The sequence below is a fragment of the Saccopteryx bilineata genome, chromosome 4 (genome assembly GCF_036850765.1).
Source record: "Saccopteryx bilineata isolate mSacBil1 chromosome 4, mSacBil1_pri_phased_curated, whole genome shotgun sequence".
Lineage (NCBI taxonomy): Eukaryota > Metazoa > Chordata > Mammalia > Chiroptera > Emballonuridae > Saccopteryx > Saccopteryx bilineata.
Window position 1 is genome coordinate 130,850,581 of NC_089493.1, and position 16,481 is coordinate 130,867,061.

Below are 16,481 nucleotides of genomic sequence, written 5' to 3' on the forward strand. Positions count from 1 at the left end.
TTGGTTGAGAGTTTACTATAAAGAAAGCTGTGAACATTCAGATCCACACAAGCCTGGGGACGTTTCTAATCATGCCCGTTTGATGGAGCAGCAAACTGATAGGTCAAGCGGCTTGCCTAAGGTCCCATAGCTCAGGAGGTCCAACTTCCATTTACTTGTTTTTTCAAACTCCTGCCTCCTGTGGCCATTGTAAGAATTAATTGATATAATGTGTATCAAGGAACTGGCCCAGGGCCACACTCCTCCAGTGCCTCCAGTAGGAGCTCTTCACCTTGCCCACTTACCGAGGCTGAGATATTTTTCCGTTGGGTGGGAAGAGGGGAGGAATGAGGAAATGGAATGGGCAGAGCATGCTGTAATAGCAGTCTGGGGAGCCTCCATGGAGGAGGCAATGTCTACAACTGGGTCTGAGAGGACCAGGGAGAGAGCATTGCTATGTGTCTTGGGGAAAGGTGCCATACTTCTCTGTTTCTCCACCTGTCGGGTGCCATGCCTCCCTCCTCTGGGGTGAGAAGGAGCTCCTCCAAGGAAGGAAAGGGTTTTGTAAACAGCAGGTGTGGCCACATGAACAAGCTGAGGTTTGGGGAGCTGACCTTTTCCCTCATACTGCCAGGGAGCCGGGAGCAATAATCTTTGTCTGGGTGGGGTGGAGGAGGAATGTGTGCCTGTGCATACCTGGTGTGGTGTGGTGTGTGTGTGTGTGTGTGTGGGGTGAATGTCAAACTTCCTTTCCAGACTCTTCTATGCTACTGTTCTTTGTTCACTCTGACCAGGAAGCCCACACAGGACAGAGTGTTCCTTCCAACCCCAGTACTATTTCTCCTCTCTAAGACCACAGTTTAATAAACACACGGGGCTCCCAGGACAGCTACCTTGTATTAATTCCCTTCCTCATCCAATAAAAGCTTGATATGCCACCCCTCTCTGTAGGTTCTGCACTTGACCCTTGGAGTAGAGAAGAAAAGGGCAAAGGTCAAGGCTTTCGGTCACTGACAGTCAGCTGACACTCTTACAGAGTTTTTTAAAGAAATTGTATAGGCAATTTCCCACACTGATTTTGTTTGGCACTCACCTCAGCCTAAGAGAGAGATCTCCCAGTTCCCATTTTGCAGGTCAGGAATTGAGGCTCAGAGTTACAAAGTGGCTGCCAAGTCCCCCACCCTGTGTCCTTTCTTGTAATATTCCAAGGTGTTTAAGTGATGCCGTAAAGGAATAGATGAGACACTGATTGAGTGAGCTGCTGCTCTTGTGAATATCACTGAATTAAGACAAGACTCAGTAGCGGTGAGTCTTAGCAGGCTCATCCTGGCCTCAGTAGGTCTCACTCAGGCTCAGAGGGATTGGAGAGAACACCAGGCCACCTGAGCACAAAACCTGAGAGTCTTAAACACTAAAAGTTGAGAGCACTGCCCTCCTTGGGCAAAAGTGGGGCAAGAGGTGGCTTACTGGAGGAAGGGGAAGGGAGGGGAAGACAGAGTTGGTGAGGAAAAAAAGTACATAGGGGGGCCCTGGCTGGTTGGCTCAGCGGTAGAGCGTCAGCCTGGCGTGCGGGGGACCCGGGTTCGATTCCCGGCCAGGGCACATAGGGGAAGCGCCCATTTGCTTCTCCACCCCCCCTCCTTCCTCCCTGTCTCTCTCTTCCCCTCCTGCAGCCGAGGCTCCATTGGAGCAAACATGGCCCGGGTGCTGGGGATGGCTCCTTGGCCTCTGCCCCAGGCGCTAGAGTGGCTCTGATCTCGGCGGAGCGATGCCCCGGAGGGGCAGAACATCGCCCCCTGGTGGGCAGAGCGTCGCCCTCTGGTGGGCGAGCCGGGTGGATCCTGGTCGGGATCCTGGTCGGGAGCATGCGGGAGTCTGTCTGACTGTCTCTCCGGTTTCCAGCTTCAGAAAAAAAAAAAAAAAAAAAAAAAGTACGTAGGGGAGAACAAACAGCCCATGACTGGAGATTGGCCATGGCCAGCACACAGATGCACTTTCCGTATGTTAAGGTGTGGCAGCAGGAAGATCCCCAGCCTGTGGTGTGAGTTTGGGAAAGCCTCAGCTCTCTCTGAGTCTCTGTTCCCCAGATCTCTCCAGAAGATTTCTTTTTCTTTTTTCTTTTTTTCTTTTTCTTTTTCTTTATTTATTCATTTTAGAGAAGAGAGATAGAGAGAGAGAGAGAGAGAGAGAGAGAGAGAGAAAGGAGGAAGGAGCAGGAAGCATCAACTCCCATATGTGCCTTGACCAGGCAAGTCCAGGGTTTTGAACTAGAGATCTCAGCGTTTCTGGTAGACGCTTTATCCACTGCTCCACCACAGGTCAGGCTCCAGAAGATTTCTTTTTTTAAAAAAATATTTTTAAGGCTTTATTCATTTTATTTATTTATTTATTTATTTTACATAGGCAGAGATAGACAGGGACAGACAGACAGGAATGGAGAGATGAGAGGCATCAATCATTAGTTTTTCGTTGTGCGTTGCGACTTCTTAGTTGTTCATTGATTGCCCTCTCATATGTGCCTTGACCGCGAGCCTTCAGCAGACTGAGTAACCCCTTGCTGGAGCCAGCAACCTTGGGTCCAAGCTGGTGAGCTTTTTGCTCAAGCCAGATGAGCCCGTGCTCAAGCTGGCGACCTCGGGGTCTCGAACCTGGGTCCTTCTACATCCCAGTCCGACGCTCTATCCACTGCGCCACCACCTGGTCAGGCTCCAGAAGATTTCTAAGGACCCTCCCACCCTCAACTAAGTGACACCCTCTCCCCTCCTCCCAGGTGACCTCCACTTCTTCCTACCGGCAGTGTCCAGCCCTCCTCCTCAGCTCCAGCTGCTCTAGCAGCTTCCTGACTCTTGGAACCTGGGGCCTCAGGCAGCCCTGATATTTGGGATCTGAGCAGGTGGCCTGGGTGGTTTTGCCCCATGAACTTGTTCTGATCTTTAGCATGTCCACCTGTACCATCCTCCTCCACTGCACACACCTGTCCTCAGTTCTTGAGCAGTGCAGGAACTGACCAGGTTCCTTCAAAGCAGCAAAGGGCTTCTTATTCCAAATGAGGTGGCCCGGAGAGTGAGGCAAAGGGGGATACCCTTTCACCTCTGTAGTCTCTCTCTCTCTCTCTCTCTCTTTCTCGGCAACGTGTCATTCCTGGCTGGGAATGCTCACTCCATCCCAGCTCCCAGGCTACACATGCTCAGGTATGTCTTTTTTTTTTTTTCTTTTTTCTTTTTTGGTATTTTTCTGAAGCTGGAAACGGGGAGGCAGTCAGACAGACCCCCGCATGCGCCCCACCGGGATCCACCTGGCACGCCCACCAGGGGCGATGCTCTGCCCATCCGGGGCGTCGCTCTGTTGCGACCAGAGCCAGTCTAGTGCCTGAGGCAGAGGCCATAGAGCCATCCCCAGCGCCCGGGCCATCTTTGCTCCAATGGAGCCTTGGCTGCGGGAGGAGAAGAGAGTGACAGAGAGGAAAGAGAGGGGGAGGGGTGGAGAAGCAGATGGGCGCCTCCTGTGTGCCCTGGCCGGGAATCGAACCCGGAACTTCCGCACGCCAGGCCGACACTCTACCACTGAGCAAACCGACCAGGGCCTCAGGTCTGTCTTATTGAAGGAGATTTGCCAAAAAGGTTCAGAGGTACCCACTTCCGCCACTTAGCAATGCTTCCGCCCCACCACCACCCCACTCTCCACCAGTACTCTCATTCCTGGCTCACTATAGGGATGGGGAAATCACCCCTTTCCTTCAACAGGTGTGGTGCCCTAACAGGAGTTGAGATACATCTGTCTTGAATTTGTCCTCACTGGTGAGACTAAGGAACCTTGCTTCAGCCCCCTAATGCCACTAGTACTGGCCAAGGGAGCCAGAGGATCCACTGTGTGCCCGATATTTTAATACAATCTCTTCTGAGCCTTACAACATCAGCACTGTAATAAGGAAACACTAACATAAGGAAACTGAAGCTTCACAAGGTCAAGTGGCATGCACTAGGCCACGTAGGTAGAAAGCGACAATGAATGAGTGATCTAACATAGTAGCCGAACGAAGGCATGTACTGGGCGCGACCCGCTTGGGTTCGCGGAGTGCGGTGGGCACAGAGAGTGCAAAGCGCTCGCCCAAGCGTTCGGAGAGGTGGCGCACGCGGGCCCTCCGCACCCTGGGCCCAGGGGAGCGCAGGCTCCCAGAAGCGCTGCCGGGCTCGGCCCCAACGGCTCTGGCCGCCCCGCCCCCGCCCCGCCCCGCCCCCGCCCCGCCCCGCCTGGGACTGCAGACGGACCCCGGCGGCGGCGCGAACGGCTGCGAGGAGGTCTGCTCCGGGCTCGGTGCTCAAGGCGAGGCGAGTTCCCGCGCAGGGCCCGGCCGGACGGAGACCCACGGTCTCGGCGGCACTGGAGGATGCGGCCGGGTGGCAGCAGCGGGCCGCCGCCAGACACCCCACAGGTAGGAGTTCATCCGCTCAATGGGCGCGGAAACTTGGGCCGAGTTTGCGGGAGGCGCGTGGAGAAGGGGTGGGCGGCGCTGCCCCAGGGCGCCCCTACCGGCCCGCCTGGGAACAGAGCGCGGGCCGGAGCCAAGGCGGTGTGGCTGCTGCTGCCGCCGGCTCCCCGCGGACTGGCTGCGGGGCCCGGGCCGCGCCCGTGCTCCGACCCTCCCCGGACTTCGAGGCACCGGGGCTGGTCGTGCTCGGAGCTCCGAAGGGGACCTGGCATGAGGAGGGCGAGAAGGAACGTGGGCCGAACTCTCGGGCCTCCAGCGGGCCTGGCTGCCGTGGACTCTCCGGGAGGAGCTGCAGGGTGGGGGCTGGGGGGCGCTGAAACGCCGCGGGGCCCTGGACGCGCCCTGCTGCGACGGGACGGCCCTGGCGTTTCCTTGCTACGGCTTGACTCGCCCTCTGGCCGCAGCCCATGCTGGCAGGATGGCCCCGAGGCGGTGGCTGCCTGGATTCTGTGTCCGGGCCGCCCCCTACTCCGGATCTCCCGCCGGTCTTTGGGTGTCGGTCGGTGGGGCTCGGTGCGCTAGCCTACCGACGTGCACACGTTTGCCGGGGTCCGAGCGAGGAGAGAACGCAGTTCTGGAGGGGCGTGTGTGCAAATGTGAGCCGTGCATGTATCAATACTTGCAGGCACTGTATTGCATGAGTGGCGGCAGTCTGTATATCAGCCTGCTAGGGTGCACACGCGCCCCAGTGCCGCCGGGCAGGGCGTGGGGACACCCGGAAGCCCCAAAGCCAGGTCGGCGGAGGACCCCAGGCACCATAGGTATGGACAGGAAAGCGGGTGGAGGCCGATCCCGCAACCCTTTTCCCTCCACTGTAGCCTGGGCTGCCCAGGTTCGGTTCTAAGGATAGCAGGATCCCAGAACCTCAGTTGGGGGAAGTGTGAGAACACGGGAGGAGGCCCTATTCAGTCTTTTGAGAGAGACCAGATGCTGGCCACAGCTGCACAGGATCACTCTTCCTGGTTTTTCCTAACCTCCATCAAGAGACCCGCCACCACCACCACCACCACCCACCCCTGCCCCCAGAGGTGAAAGAGGGAATAGGACCACGGAGCAGTTTGCCTTCCTTGCTGCTTAGGGCCAGGGTGGCACAGCGCGAAGGTGGACTTTTCTGGACCCTGTCCTGGGCCTTGGGTAAAGATGGGTCCTCCCAGCTCTCCTCTACCCTCAGCTAGCAAACAGTGTGGTGGCCCAAAGGGTGACGTGACCCCTGGGGGCCCCACCATTCTCCAAGCAATTGCTTGCCTCCTCAGTATGTGAGTGTCAGGGAAGGAGGCTCCTGTCTTGAGTGGAGAGGGGCCTCAGTTGAGGGGAGTGTATGCTGGGCTCTCCGTCTCCTACTGGCATGAGGTTAGGTCATCTCCATACTCTTCATAGTCCTCTGCTGGCTCCCTGGAGACCCCTCTCTCCTAAAGATTCCTAAGAGTCCCAGGGCCTCATGTCTCTTGGTGGGGTCCCTGGGTGTTGTCTCAGGAAGTCTCTAGGGCAAAGGGCACACAGTGGGCAGAGCCCAGAATACAAGGATGCCTGGGACTAGGGGTGGGTATGGAGGAGACCCCAAAGAACATGAGAGGGTGAGACTGAGCCAGCACTTAATTACTCCAGAGCTCCCAAGGGCAGGGGGGAGGGGCAGCACCCCACAACCATACAACCCTTTCTTGCAAAGCTGAGTTCCCCTAGGATGCAGGTCTCTGGCTTAGGGCACTGCTGTTGTTACTGTGGTCCTGATGCCCGCTTCTGTGTTCTCTGTAGAATCCGTTCTTTAGGCTGGCCTGAGATGTCAGTTTCTGGCCAGGAGCTGAGCCAACTTTCTGCGCATCCCACCTGGCATCCTTGGTGCAGTTAGCCTGGTCTGGGATAGCACTGGCCTCCATACTACCTTTGGCTTTTCCTGTTCCCGAAATATCCTGATATAACTGAGCCTGCGGCTGTCATTGGCTACCAGCCAGAATGGAGGAGAGGGATGGGAGTGGGGCCTGTTCTTGTCTTGTTGGTGATGGAAAACTGTTTCACCTAGCTCATAGCAAGATTGAGCTGATTTATTTTTTTTCTAAGCCATCTGAGGATTTCAAGAAACAGAGCACTGGGGGGAGGTAGAGGCAGGTCAATGTGGCCCTAGCAGACTAGCTCGATGACCCGTCTGCCTTGAGGAAACCCACACTTCCCTCTCTGGGCCTGGGTCCCATTCTATGCGTGGCTTTGCTAGGGTTTTGGTCTTTCTCTGGCACTCAGTTTTTTTGTGTGTGTGTGTGTGTGTTTTTTTTTTTGTATTTTTCTGAAGCTGGAAACAGGGAGAGACAGTCAGACAGACTCCCACATGCGCCGGACCGGGATCCACCCGGCACGCCCACCGGGGGCCACGCTCTGCCCACCAGGGGGCGATGCTCTGCCCCTCAGGGGCGTCGCTCTGCCGCAACCAGAGCCACTCTAGCACCTGGGGCAGAGGCCAAGGAGCCATCCCTAGCGCCCGGGCCATCCTTGCTCCAATGGAGCCTCGGCGGCTGCAGGAGGGGAAGAGAGAGACAGAGAGGAAGGGGGGGAGTGGAGAAGCAAATGGGCGCCTCTCCTATGTGCCCTGGCCGGGAATCGAACCCAGGTCCCCCGCACGCCTGGCCAACGCTCTACCGCTGAGCCAACCGGCCAGGGCCTCTGGCACTCAGTTTTAGCATCAATACAATGGGGGTAGTTGCCACGTAGCACTCTGTGGCCCCTGGCCCCTAGAGGCTCCCTGCCTGGACATTTATATCCTCCCCCTCCCTACCTGCTTGTCCTGGTGCTATGCTCCCACCCTGTGTCTTGTAACAGCCAACTACTGCTTAAGGGCTGGGGGTGGACACAGGCTCTCCTCCCCCCTACAGTTTTGGGTCCTTCCTGCTGGCGCCACAGCGCCACCTGCAGGACAGCCTTGGTGCTCCTGTTGGAGGGTGAGGGCTCGGGTGGGAGGGGGGAGAGGAGGGGCTTGTACAAAGTGATGCACCTGACCACCTCTCTCCCCAGGGTCACATCTCCTGGGGGGCCATCCTCTGGAACCAAGCCTAGTATCTGTGTCACTCTGGGCCTAGGGCCTGGGTTCCAGGCCTGGCTCTGCCATTTTTTAAAATAAGACTGGCAAGTCAGATCTTGTGCAGAACATAAGTTATTTCCTCTTTTTTTTTTAAAATTTTATTTATTCATTTTAGAAAGGAGGTGGGGGGAGAGAGAGGAGAGGAACAGAGAGAGAAGGGGAGGAGCAGCAGGAAGCATCAACTCCCATATGTGCCTTGACCAGGCAAGCCCAGGGTTTCGAACTGGCGACCTCAGCATTTCCAGGTCGACGCTTTATCCACTGCACCACCACAGGTCAGGCGAGTGATTCCCTCTTAAAGGTAATCTGTCATCTTCACATCTGAGTGAACCTGGACCCAGGGAAGCTCTGGAGTATGTACACAGACCTCTGGACAGATCACAGGATTTTAACTTGTTCTCTCTCTAGGACAAGTCACCTTCGATGTTACCTGTTTTTTAACCTGCTCTAGCACCAGAGCCTCCTGGCACCTGATCCCTTTGGTCACCCACACATTCTCACTGCTTAGGAGATATAAGCACGTGGTCTGGGGAGGGAGGTGGAAAGTACGGGGATCCACTTTGTCTTGCTACCGTCCAGGACTGCGTTTTTGTACATGAGTTTCCAATTAAACTTATTAACTGACAAGCTAGACTTGTCTGCCTTGTTCTTTGGTCTTGGCTCCTTTGGTGTGTGGGGGGCTGCTTTACTTATACAGTCAGCCCTCTTCCGAAACAGATATAAAAAAAGGGTCACAGGAAATTGGAATTTGTAGACAGTGCCTGGTTCCACATCTTAGCTGCAGTGGGCATCTTGAGATCACTGTGGGATCTTGGAATAGTAAGTGCTTGTCCTGGAAGGTCAGAACCTTGCCTCTCATGCCTTCTCTTTCATCAGTTACTTGGAGTTGAGTGGGTCTCACCTGTATATGGGGGAGGGAAGTAACCAACAAAGTAATGCTCTAGTTGTGCCCTGCAAAATCTGAAAGCCCAAGAAAGGGGTCTTGGGAATCATGTTGAAGAAAGTAGACGGGGGGTGGGAGGACTCCTGGAGTGGAGGTGAGGGAGTATATGTAGGGGTACTATACAAAGGGAAAATATATAATTGGGAACCTCTGTGTTGTATGGTTTATGCCTCTATTCATTCATAGAGTCTTTATTGAGCATCTACTATGTGCCTAGTTCTTAGATGTGGCAGTAAGCCAGTGAGATCAGCAGCCCTCTACTGTTTGCCTATAGCCTATTCTTCTGATGGCCCGTGCCTCTCTCCTTCTCTCTCTCAGGTCAGCAGTTGAGTAGCTGGGGCCCCGGAGGGCTTGAAGCCTTTTCACTGTGATGGCAGAGAAGCGGCCACTGGGCACCCTGGGGCCTGTGATGTACGGCAAGCTGCCCCGTCTAGAGGCTGACTCTGGACCTGGGCACAGCTTGGCCCCCTCTGCTGCTAACCAGGACCCCTGCAACTACAAGGGTGCCTACTACTCCTGCCCCATGGGGGGTGCTCCCAAAGCGGGGTCTGAGCGGTTGACATCCTGGACCCCATACCCACCCTTATATCCCACCAGCCTGGCAGGACCCCCACTTCAGGAAGACAACCTATTGACCAGCTGCCTGCTCTATCGCCCACCAGCAGGAAGGTCTGAGAAGGTGCAGGATTCAGGCCCTGTTGACCTCCTGCCCTTTAGTCCCCAAGCTCACTCCTGCCCGGTTCCACCTCTGGCAGCACCCAAACCTGTCTATCGCAGCCCTCTGTATTATGGACTCTCAACTTGCCTGGGGGAAGGGGCAGCAAAGAGGTCACTGGATGTTGATTGGACATTGGTGACTGGGCCCCTGTTACCCCCAACCAAACCACCTTGTTCTGTGACCCAGGCTTCTGGCAAGGGCCAGCCCCTGGGTGGCACCTTCTTGCGTGGGGTGCCTGTTGGGGGATCTGGCACAGATTCCTCAGGGAGCTTCTCCCCATGCCAGGCATTCCTAGATAAGTATCAGACCATCCATAGCACAGGCTTCCTGGCCTCCAAGTATGGAGGGCTTTACTCTGGGGACCCCAAGCAGGCATTGTCTGAGGTACCCTCCAGTCCTTGGACCCAGCTGGCCCAGCCCCTGGGGCCAGCCTACCAGGATACAGTGCCCTCTCACTACCCACTGCCCCACCCTCCACAGGCCCTGTCTTGCCCTCCAGCCTGTCAGCACCCAGAGAAGCAGAGCAGCTACAGCTCAGTGACCCCACTGCAGCCTCTGGGAGCCCACAAGGGAATTGGATACCCTGCTGGTGGGCTGAGCAGTTCCTACCTGAGGCAGCAGACAGCTCAGACACCCTGTATACCCCCAGCGGGGCTGGACACTTATTCCTACCCCTCTGTACCCCTCCCAGCACCCTCACCAGGCCCCAAGCTGGAGCCACCTCTCGCTCCACGATGCCCACTGGACTTTGCCCCCCAGATGCTGGGCTTTACTTATGCACGGGATGACCTTTCTCTCTATGGAGTGTCCCCAGGGCTCAGAGGGACACCACCTTCCCAGAACAGTGTTCAGTCTGTGCCACAGCCCAGTGCCTTCCAGCAAGCATGCCAGCCGATGCCCACCAGTCAGCCGTGCCCAGAGCCTGTGCGGCCCATAGAGAAGCTGGCACAGGAAGCCGAGGGGACCATGTGGCTGCCCAGCTGCAGGAAAGAGCAGCTCCAGCCCCAACTCAGTGAGCACTCTGGGGCACCCATTGTCATTGTAGATAGTCCAGTTCCCCGCACCCCACCAGTACTCCCACCATGTGCCCAGGAGCAACAGCCTCTTCCGCAGAACCAGGGTGTGCTGCCCCCTGGCTCACCGCCCATGCCCATTATTGACAATGTCTTCAGCCTGGCCCCCTACCGTGACTATCTGAATGTGCAGACACCCGAGGCCACATCAGAGCCTGAGCCAGCCCCCAAAGACAGCCATGACAAAGACTCCAGGGGCACCCCGCCTGCCCAGGAGCCCCTTTTAAAGGTGCACTGTTCACTTAGGGATGAGGTGGCACTGGACTTGAGTGTGAAGAAACCTGTGGCAGAAGCTCCTACTACCAAGATCCCAAGTCCTGACGTGCACTCTGAGCTTCCTGGTGTGCCAGAGGCCACCCCTAAGACCAACTTCCACAGCTCCGTGGCCTTCATGTTCCGAAAATTCAAGATCCTCCGGCCAGCACCCTTGCCTGCAGCTGTGGTCCCATCAGTGCCCACCTCGGTCCCTGCCTCTGACCAGCCCGCAACCACCCCTACTTCTGTGCCTATTGGACTACAGATTCTTACCCAGCCCTTGCCCATGGCCTGCTTTGACCTGGCACTACCCAGCCCTCTAGCTGTATCAGTGGCTGCCCCAGCCCCGACTTCAGCTCTATCTCCTGCTCCAGCCTGGGCTCCAACTCCAGCCTCTGCCCCGGACACAGCAGACTCCCCAGAACAGCACTTTGCAGGACTGCATGAGTCCCTGTGTGATGCCATCTCGGGCTCGGTGGCCCACTCCCCACCTGAGAAGCTGCGCGAATGGCTTGAGATGGCCGGGCCCTGGGGCCAGGCAGCATGGCAGGATGGCCAGGGTGTGCAGGGGCTGCTGGGCAAGCTGCTGTCCCAGCTACAACGCTTTGTGTACACGCAGCGGTGCCCCTTCCCCCACGTGGTACGGGCTGGTGCCATCTTCGTGCCCATCCACCTGGTGAAGGAGCGGCTCTTCCCAAGGCTGCCGCCCGCTTCTGTGGACCACGTGCTGCAAGAGCACCGCGTGGAGCTGCGGCCCACCACGCTATCGGAGGAGCGGGCACTGCGGGAGCGGGCCCTGCGTGGCTGCACCTCCCGCATGCTGAAGCTGCTGGCGCTGCGCCAGCTGCCTGACATATACCCTGACTTGCTGGGCCTGCAGTGGCATGACTGTGTACGCCGCCAGCTGGGTGAGCACGGGGCAGCCCCAGTTGCCGCCGGAGCTGTGTGAACGAGTGACAGGTGTGTGGGCCCTGCTGGTGCTCACAGCCAGGGGGCGGAGGGATTCCTGGGCCTCTGGAAAGGGCAGGGAGGCCCTAGAACCCAGGCTTGTGGGGTGGCTAGCCTTCTAGGGTGGGTTCTACGGACCTTCCCCTTCCCCAAGTTTTCATCCCCAGCATCAGTGAGAGTCTTTATAGCTTCTGTAAGCCTCTGAGTGTGCCAGCTACTCCATCTGCATGGACATGCTTTCTTGGATACCCTGGCACTGCGCCTTCCTGGGTCTGTGCCCTCTGCTCTGCCTTCTCACTTTGAGGCAGGCTGCTCTGGGCTCTGCCCAGCTCCTGTGTGTTGTCTGAAGTCATTTCCCTTGTTTGTCCTGCTCAGCCTCCCCTCTTCTGAGCTCCGGCCCCAAATAACCCACTGTGTGCTGGACTTTGGCACCTGGTGTCTCTCTGACCCTTAACTCCTCCCAAGCTGCATTCCTGAGCTTTCTCCTATGCTCATTTCCCAACCCAGTGAAGGCACTTCCATTTACCTGTTGCCTCATTCCCAAAACCCAGCAGGGGTCTCCCCTTCCCCCAACACTGGTGCCTTCTGAATGCCTGGTTTTTCCTCTTGGGTATATTTGCATGCGTGGAAGTGTCCTGGGAAGGCGGGATCATGGTTTGCAGTTTGCTTTTCCCTAACTGGTACACATGCTCTCCAGCATGCTCTGTGCATCCTGCGGCAGCATCTGACCAGTTTGGGTAGCTCGACCTCACCCTGGGGCCTCCTACCATGTCACATGGCGTGTACATCATGTCACTTCCTCCTGGGCTTTGTTAACGATGCTCAGTGGTGTCCACTGCTTCTTCCACCATCAGGGCCCATTCTCTTTTCTCCTTGCTCCCTGCCTCCTTCTTTTTTTTTTTTTTTCATTTTTCTGAAGCTGGAAACGGAGAGACAGTCAGACAGACTCCCGCATGCGCCCGACCGGGATCCACCCGGCACACCCACCATGGGGCTACGCTCTGCCCACCAGGGGGCGATGCTCTGCCCATCCTGGGCGTCACCATGTTGCGACCAGAACCACTCTAGCGCCTGAGGCAGAGGCCACGGAGCCATCCCCAGCGCCCGGGCCATCTTTGCTCCAATGGAGCCTTGGCTGCGGAAGGGGAAGAGAGAGACAGAGAGGAAAGCGCGGCAGAGGGGTGGAGAAGCAAATGGGCGCTTCTCCTGTGTGCCCTGGCCGGGAATCGAACCCGGGTCCTCCGCACACTAGGCCGACGCTCTACCGCTGAGCCAACCAGCCAGGGCGCTCCCTGCCTTCTTATCGCCAAGCCTCTGGCTGCATCTCTGTCCCCTTCCCGTCCTGGCAGCCTTGCCCTGGGCTCTTACCTAGTCCAGGCTCCAAGTCAGGTGGAGAAGGGGTTGACATGTTTAGCGTCTGAGTGATGAGCACGGCTGACCACCTGAACACTTAAGAAGTTGGGGCATTTCACCTAATGGACTGCAAAGAATGTTAGGGGGGTGTTCTTTTCTGAGAGTATGGAGGAGGTGGGGTAGTTGTGCATCACGTAAGGGCTGCCCTAACCCTACCTGCTCCGTGTGCAGTTGACTACCTGGGGCCCAGACATAGCTCTGCTTTTCCTGGGCTGCCTGCTGGACAGTAGGGCCTGGGCACTTTACAGTCCCCTTCTGCTCTGACCAGGCTTGAAAGAGGCTGGGATCTGGTGAGACAATGTTTGGGGCCCAGTTCTCCTCTGGCTTCCTAGATTTTAGCATCCCTGTGCCCATTCTTTCCCTGACCTTTGGGTTCTTCCCATCTTTGGGGTGCCACCCTTCTGTGTTGTCCTTAAGATAGGGCTCACCTGACAGCCTGTCTTTCAAGTAGTTGTGCTTTTGGTCAGGAGCCCATCCCATGCCCCCCACTGCTTCCTCCATCCTTGTCCCTCCAGGCATAGCTTTTCTCTGCTGAGCCTACACTCCCGCTTTGGCGGCTGTGTGGCAGGAATGATGGCACTCTGCAGCACGGGCCTTTGTCAGGCCCCTCTTCTCTTGTCTTTGCACCAGACAGCTTCTGCTGGGTGCCCTCATTGTATAGAGCTCTGGTGTTACTTGGGAGAATCACACCCTTTCAGCTTAATGGTCTGGCCAGCGGGCGTGTGCAGGGAAGAAGAGTCATGATTTCTGTGACCCTGCTGGTGCCCTTCTGGCCTGGGACTGAGTGGAACCACTGGTCTAGATGGCTTGGGAGGCCAGGAGATAGGGCCTGAGGATGTTGGGGCCTGTAGCATAATTATGTGTTTATTTTCCAGGTGAGTTTGACCCTGAGGCTGGATTTGTACCCTCCTCAGAATCCTCTGCGGCCAGACATGAGCAAGAGAGGCTCTCCCCAGCTCAGAAGTCATCCATCCCCAAGGCCAGGAAGCTGGGGAAGAAGCCACCAACTCCTGGCCTGGAGAAAGCAGAGGCAACTGATGGGGGAGGGTCCCATGGTGCCTCACCTGCCCCTGGTGCCAGCCCACCTAGCCCCTCACTGAGGACCCGCTGCTGAAGCCTGCTGGAAACTGCCTGGTTTAACGGCCTGCCACTGCCCACTTGGACCCACAAGGCCTCAGGAGCAACTCAGCCCTAGTCCTACCCATGGCAGTCGGGTGGCCAGAGCCATCACCTGTAGCAGGGGTAGCTGGTGCTGGTAATCACTCTCTACCCCTCCCTTCCACCAGCCCTGCTGCCCAGACCAAGAATGGACATGTTCTTGGAGTTCCTCTAGTTCTCACCCTGCCCTCCCACCACCAGGCTGGGCTGAGAGTCCCTGAGCTTTTAACTTGAGATCCTTTTTAGAGAGGGCTACTTCCTGTTTCGTCCTTAGAGGAGATGTGTGGGCTTTGGAGCCCCACCTACTTGCGCTTGGATCCCAGCTCCTATGCTCCTTGCTGTATAATATTGGGCAAGTCACTTCCTCTCTAGCTCTAGTTCCCCGTTTCTAAAACAACGCAGCCTACCTCACAGGGTTGTTGTGGGAGTGATACCTGACACACCAGTTATGGTTTGCTGTCTGCTCCTCCCCGGGACAGGGTCCCAGCTCCCAGCCAGTGCCTGGGAAATGAGGCTGAGGCAGGCGGAACCTTCCTCCAGAAAGTCTTAATGTGTAATAGAACTTGGTCATCTTGGAGTGGTACAGTGTGCAGTGTATACGACTCCCACTTTCTAGAGTTATTCCCCAGGAAAGCCTGGGGCTATGGCCCCAGCGTTTAGGATGGGGCCCTAAACCTCAGCGTGTAGCTCCCTGAGGGAGGCAGCCGGCCCTTCTCTTCCCCTGCTACAGGGGGACAGCCCAGGGCTGCATCCTGGTTCTGGGCCTGCCTCTCCTACCCCTTTTGCCAAGTTCCAGGTCTGTCCTGAATTGACACCATGGACTTCTGTGAGCTACCAACCTCACTCAGTGTGCTGTCCCAGGACAGGCGTGTTTGCCGGAAGCCAAGCAGCTGCAGGGACGACAAGGGATGGGCTGAGTGGTGGCTCAGTACGTGAAGGTCTCTGAATATATGGACTGAGGACCTTGGAGCCCTATCAGCCAGGCCTGCTATGGGTCACCTCCTTGCTCCTCACCTGAGCCCAGAGGCTGGCAAGCTGGACCCTTGGCCAGGTTTAGCTTTGTAATAAGGCTGTGGTCCCTGGATGCAGGCCATGAAACATTAAAGTGTCTGGGTTGTTTTTAGATCTGAGACCTGGGTGTGTGTTTGGGGGTTGTAGGTTTGATGTCATCACTAGTGCTTAGCCCTTCACAGGAAGGCTGCAGCTGTCCCTGCTCTCAGCCCAGAAGGCTCTCCGGCAATCTTGTCACATACCCACTGGGCCAGCTCAGGAAAGTCCCCTGAGACCCTTCTGGGTCCTAGTGGTTGCTGGTCTGTAGCCCATTGTCAGGTGAAATGCTGGTCACCAGACTCTGGCACATACCCCATTCTCTTAGGACCAATGATGTGGTCACCAAGATTTAAGTAGGAAAGAACTGTTCTTACTCCCCATGCTGGTGACTGAGCCCCCTGACAGACAGCTTATCCCACACTAGCTGAGCTCTATTCTGCAGAGGTGTGTTTTCAGAGCTGCTGAGGGGGTTTCCTGGATGTGGCTTCTACCCCATCTGCTCCAGGGGCCAGGCCAGTAGATGCTGGTTAGACCTGCCTGGCATTGCCCCTGACAGTTTGTTTCACTGGGCTCAGTCCCACCATCTCTCCTGTACACAGCTACATGGTGACCCTACAGCTGGAGCCTGGCCTTGAACTGGACCAGGGTTTAGACGGACGTCACTCACACCCAGCAATGGACAGGCCGGGAGACAGGCAACCTTGACACTGGTCACAATAGTGACACCCTAGGGGAGATGCTGTGGAAGCTCAGGAAGGGCCTGGCTCAGTCTGGGGATGAGAAGGTGTTGGGAGTCCCAGCAGAGTTGCTACCTGAAAGGGGCCTTGAAGACCAGCCAGGTGAGGTAGGTAACAGTGGGTGTGATGTGCGGTGTGAGTTGAACAGCATGTACAGAGGCCTAGAGCAGTGTTTGGGAAAGGGAAATGCCCTTGTGTCTCTGGGGTACAGGGGACATGAGAGGAAAGGTGGGGCTGGAAGGTACAGTTCCAAGTTCAGCTTGTTGCACATCAACTCGTTCTGCCCTGGGACCTGGAGGTTAGGTCTGTGGTCCATGTTGTGTATAAGGAACAAAATGTAGGCCCTGGCCGGTTGGCTCAGCAGTAGAGCGTCGGCCTAGCGTGCGGAGGACCCGGGTTCGATTCCCAGCCAGGGCACACAGGAGAAGCGCCCATTTGCTTCTCCACCCCTCCGCCGCGCTTTCCCTCTCTGTCTCTCTCTTCCCCTCCCGCAGCCAAGGCTCCATTGGAGCAAAGATGGCCCGGGCGCTGGGGATGGCTCTGTGGCCTATGCCCCAGGCGCTAGAGTGGCTCTGGTCGCAACATGGCGACGCCCAGGATGGGCAGAGCATCGCTCCCTGGTGGGCAGAGCGTCGCCCCTGGTGGGCGTGCCGG

At 56.9% G+C, this 16,481-nt stretch overlaps 1 protein-coding gene across 2 annotated transcripts; it reads left to right on the forward strand.

The window, feature by feature from the left end:
- The first annotated feature begins 4,252 nt into the window (after positions 1 to 4,252).
- On the forward strand, positions 4,253 to 15,163 carry C4H15orf39 (chromosome 4 C15orf39 homolog). 2 transcript variants are annotated; one of them, XM_066278227.1, is made up of 3 exons: positions 4,253 to 4,411; positions 8,794 to 11,429; positions 13,758 to 15,163. In XM_066278227.1, exons 2-3 carry the CDS (start codon positions 8,846 to 8,848, stop codon positions 13,994 to 13,996), a joined length of 2,823 nt encoding a protein of 940 aa, XP_066134324.1. In that variant the 5' UTR covers positions 4,253 to 4,411; positions 8,794 to 8,845; the 3' UTR covers positions 13,997 to 15,163. The 2 variants fall into 2 exon arrangements, with proteins under 2 accessions (XP_066134324.1, XP_066134325.1); XM_066278228.1 differs by having other exon boundaries at positions 8,794 to 11,481; positions 13,758 to 13,894.
- Positions 15,164 to 16,481: the final 1,318 nt, after the last annotated feature.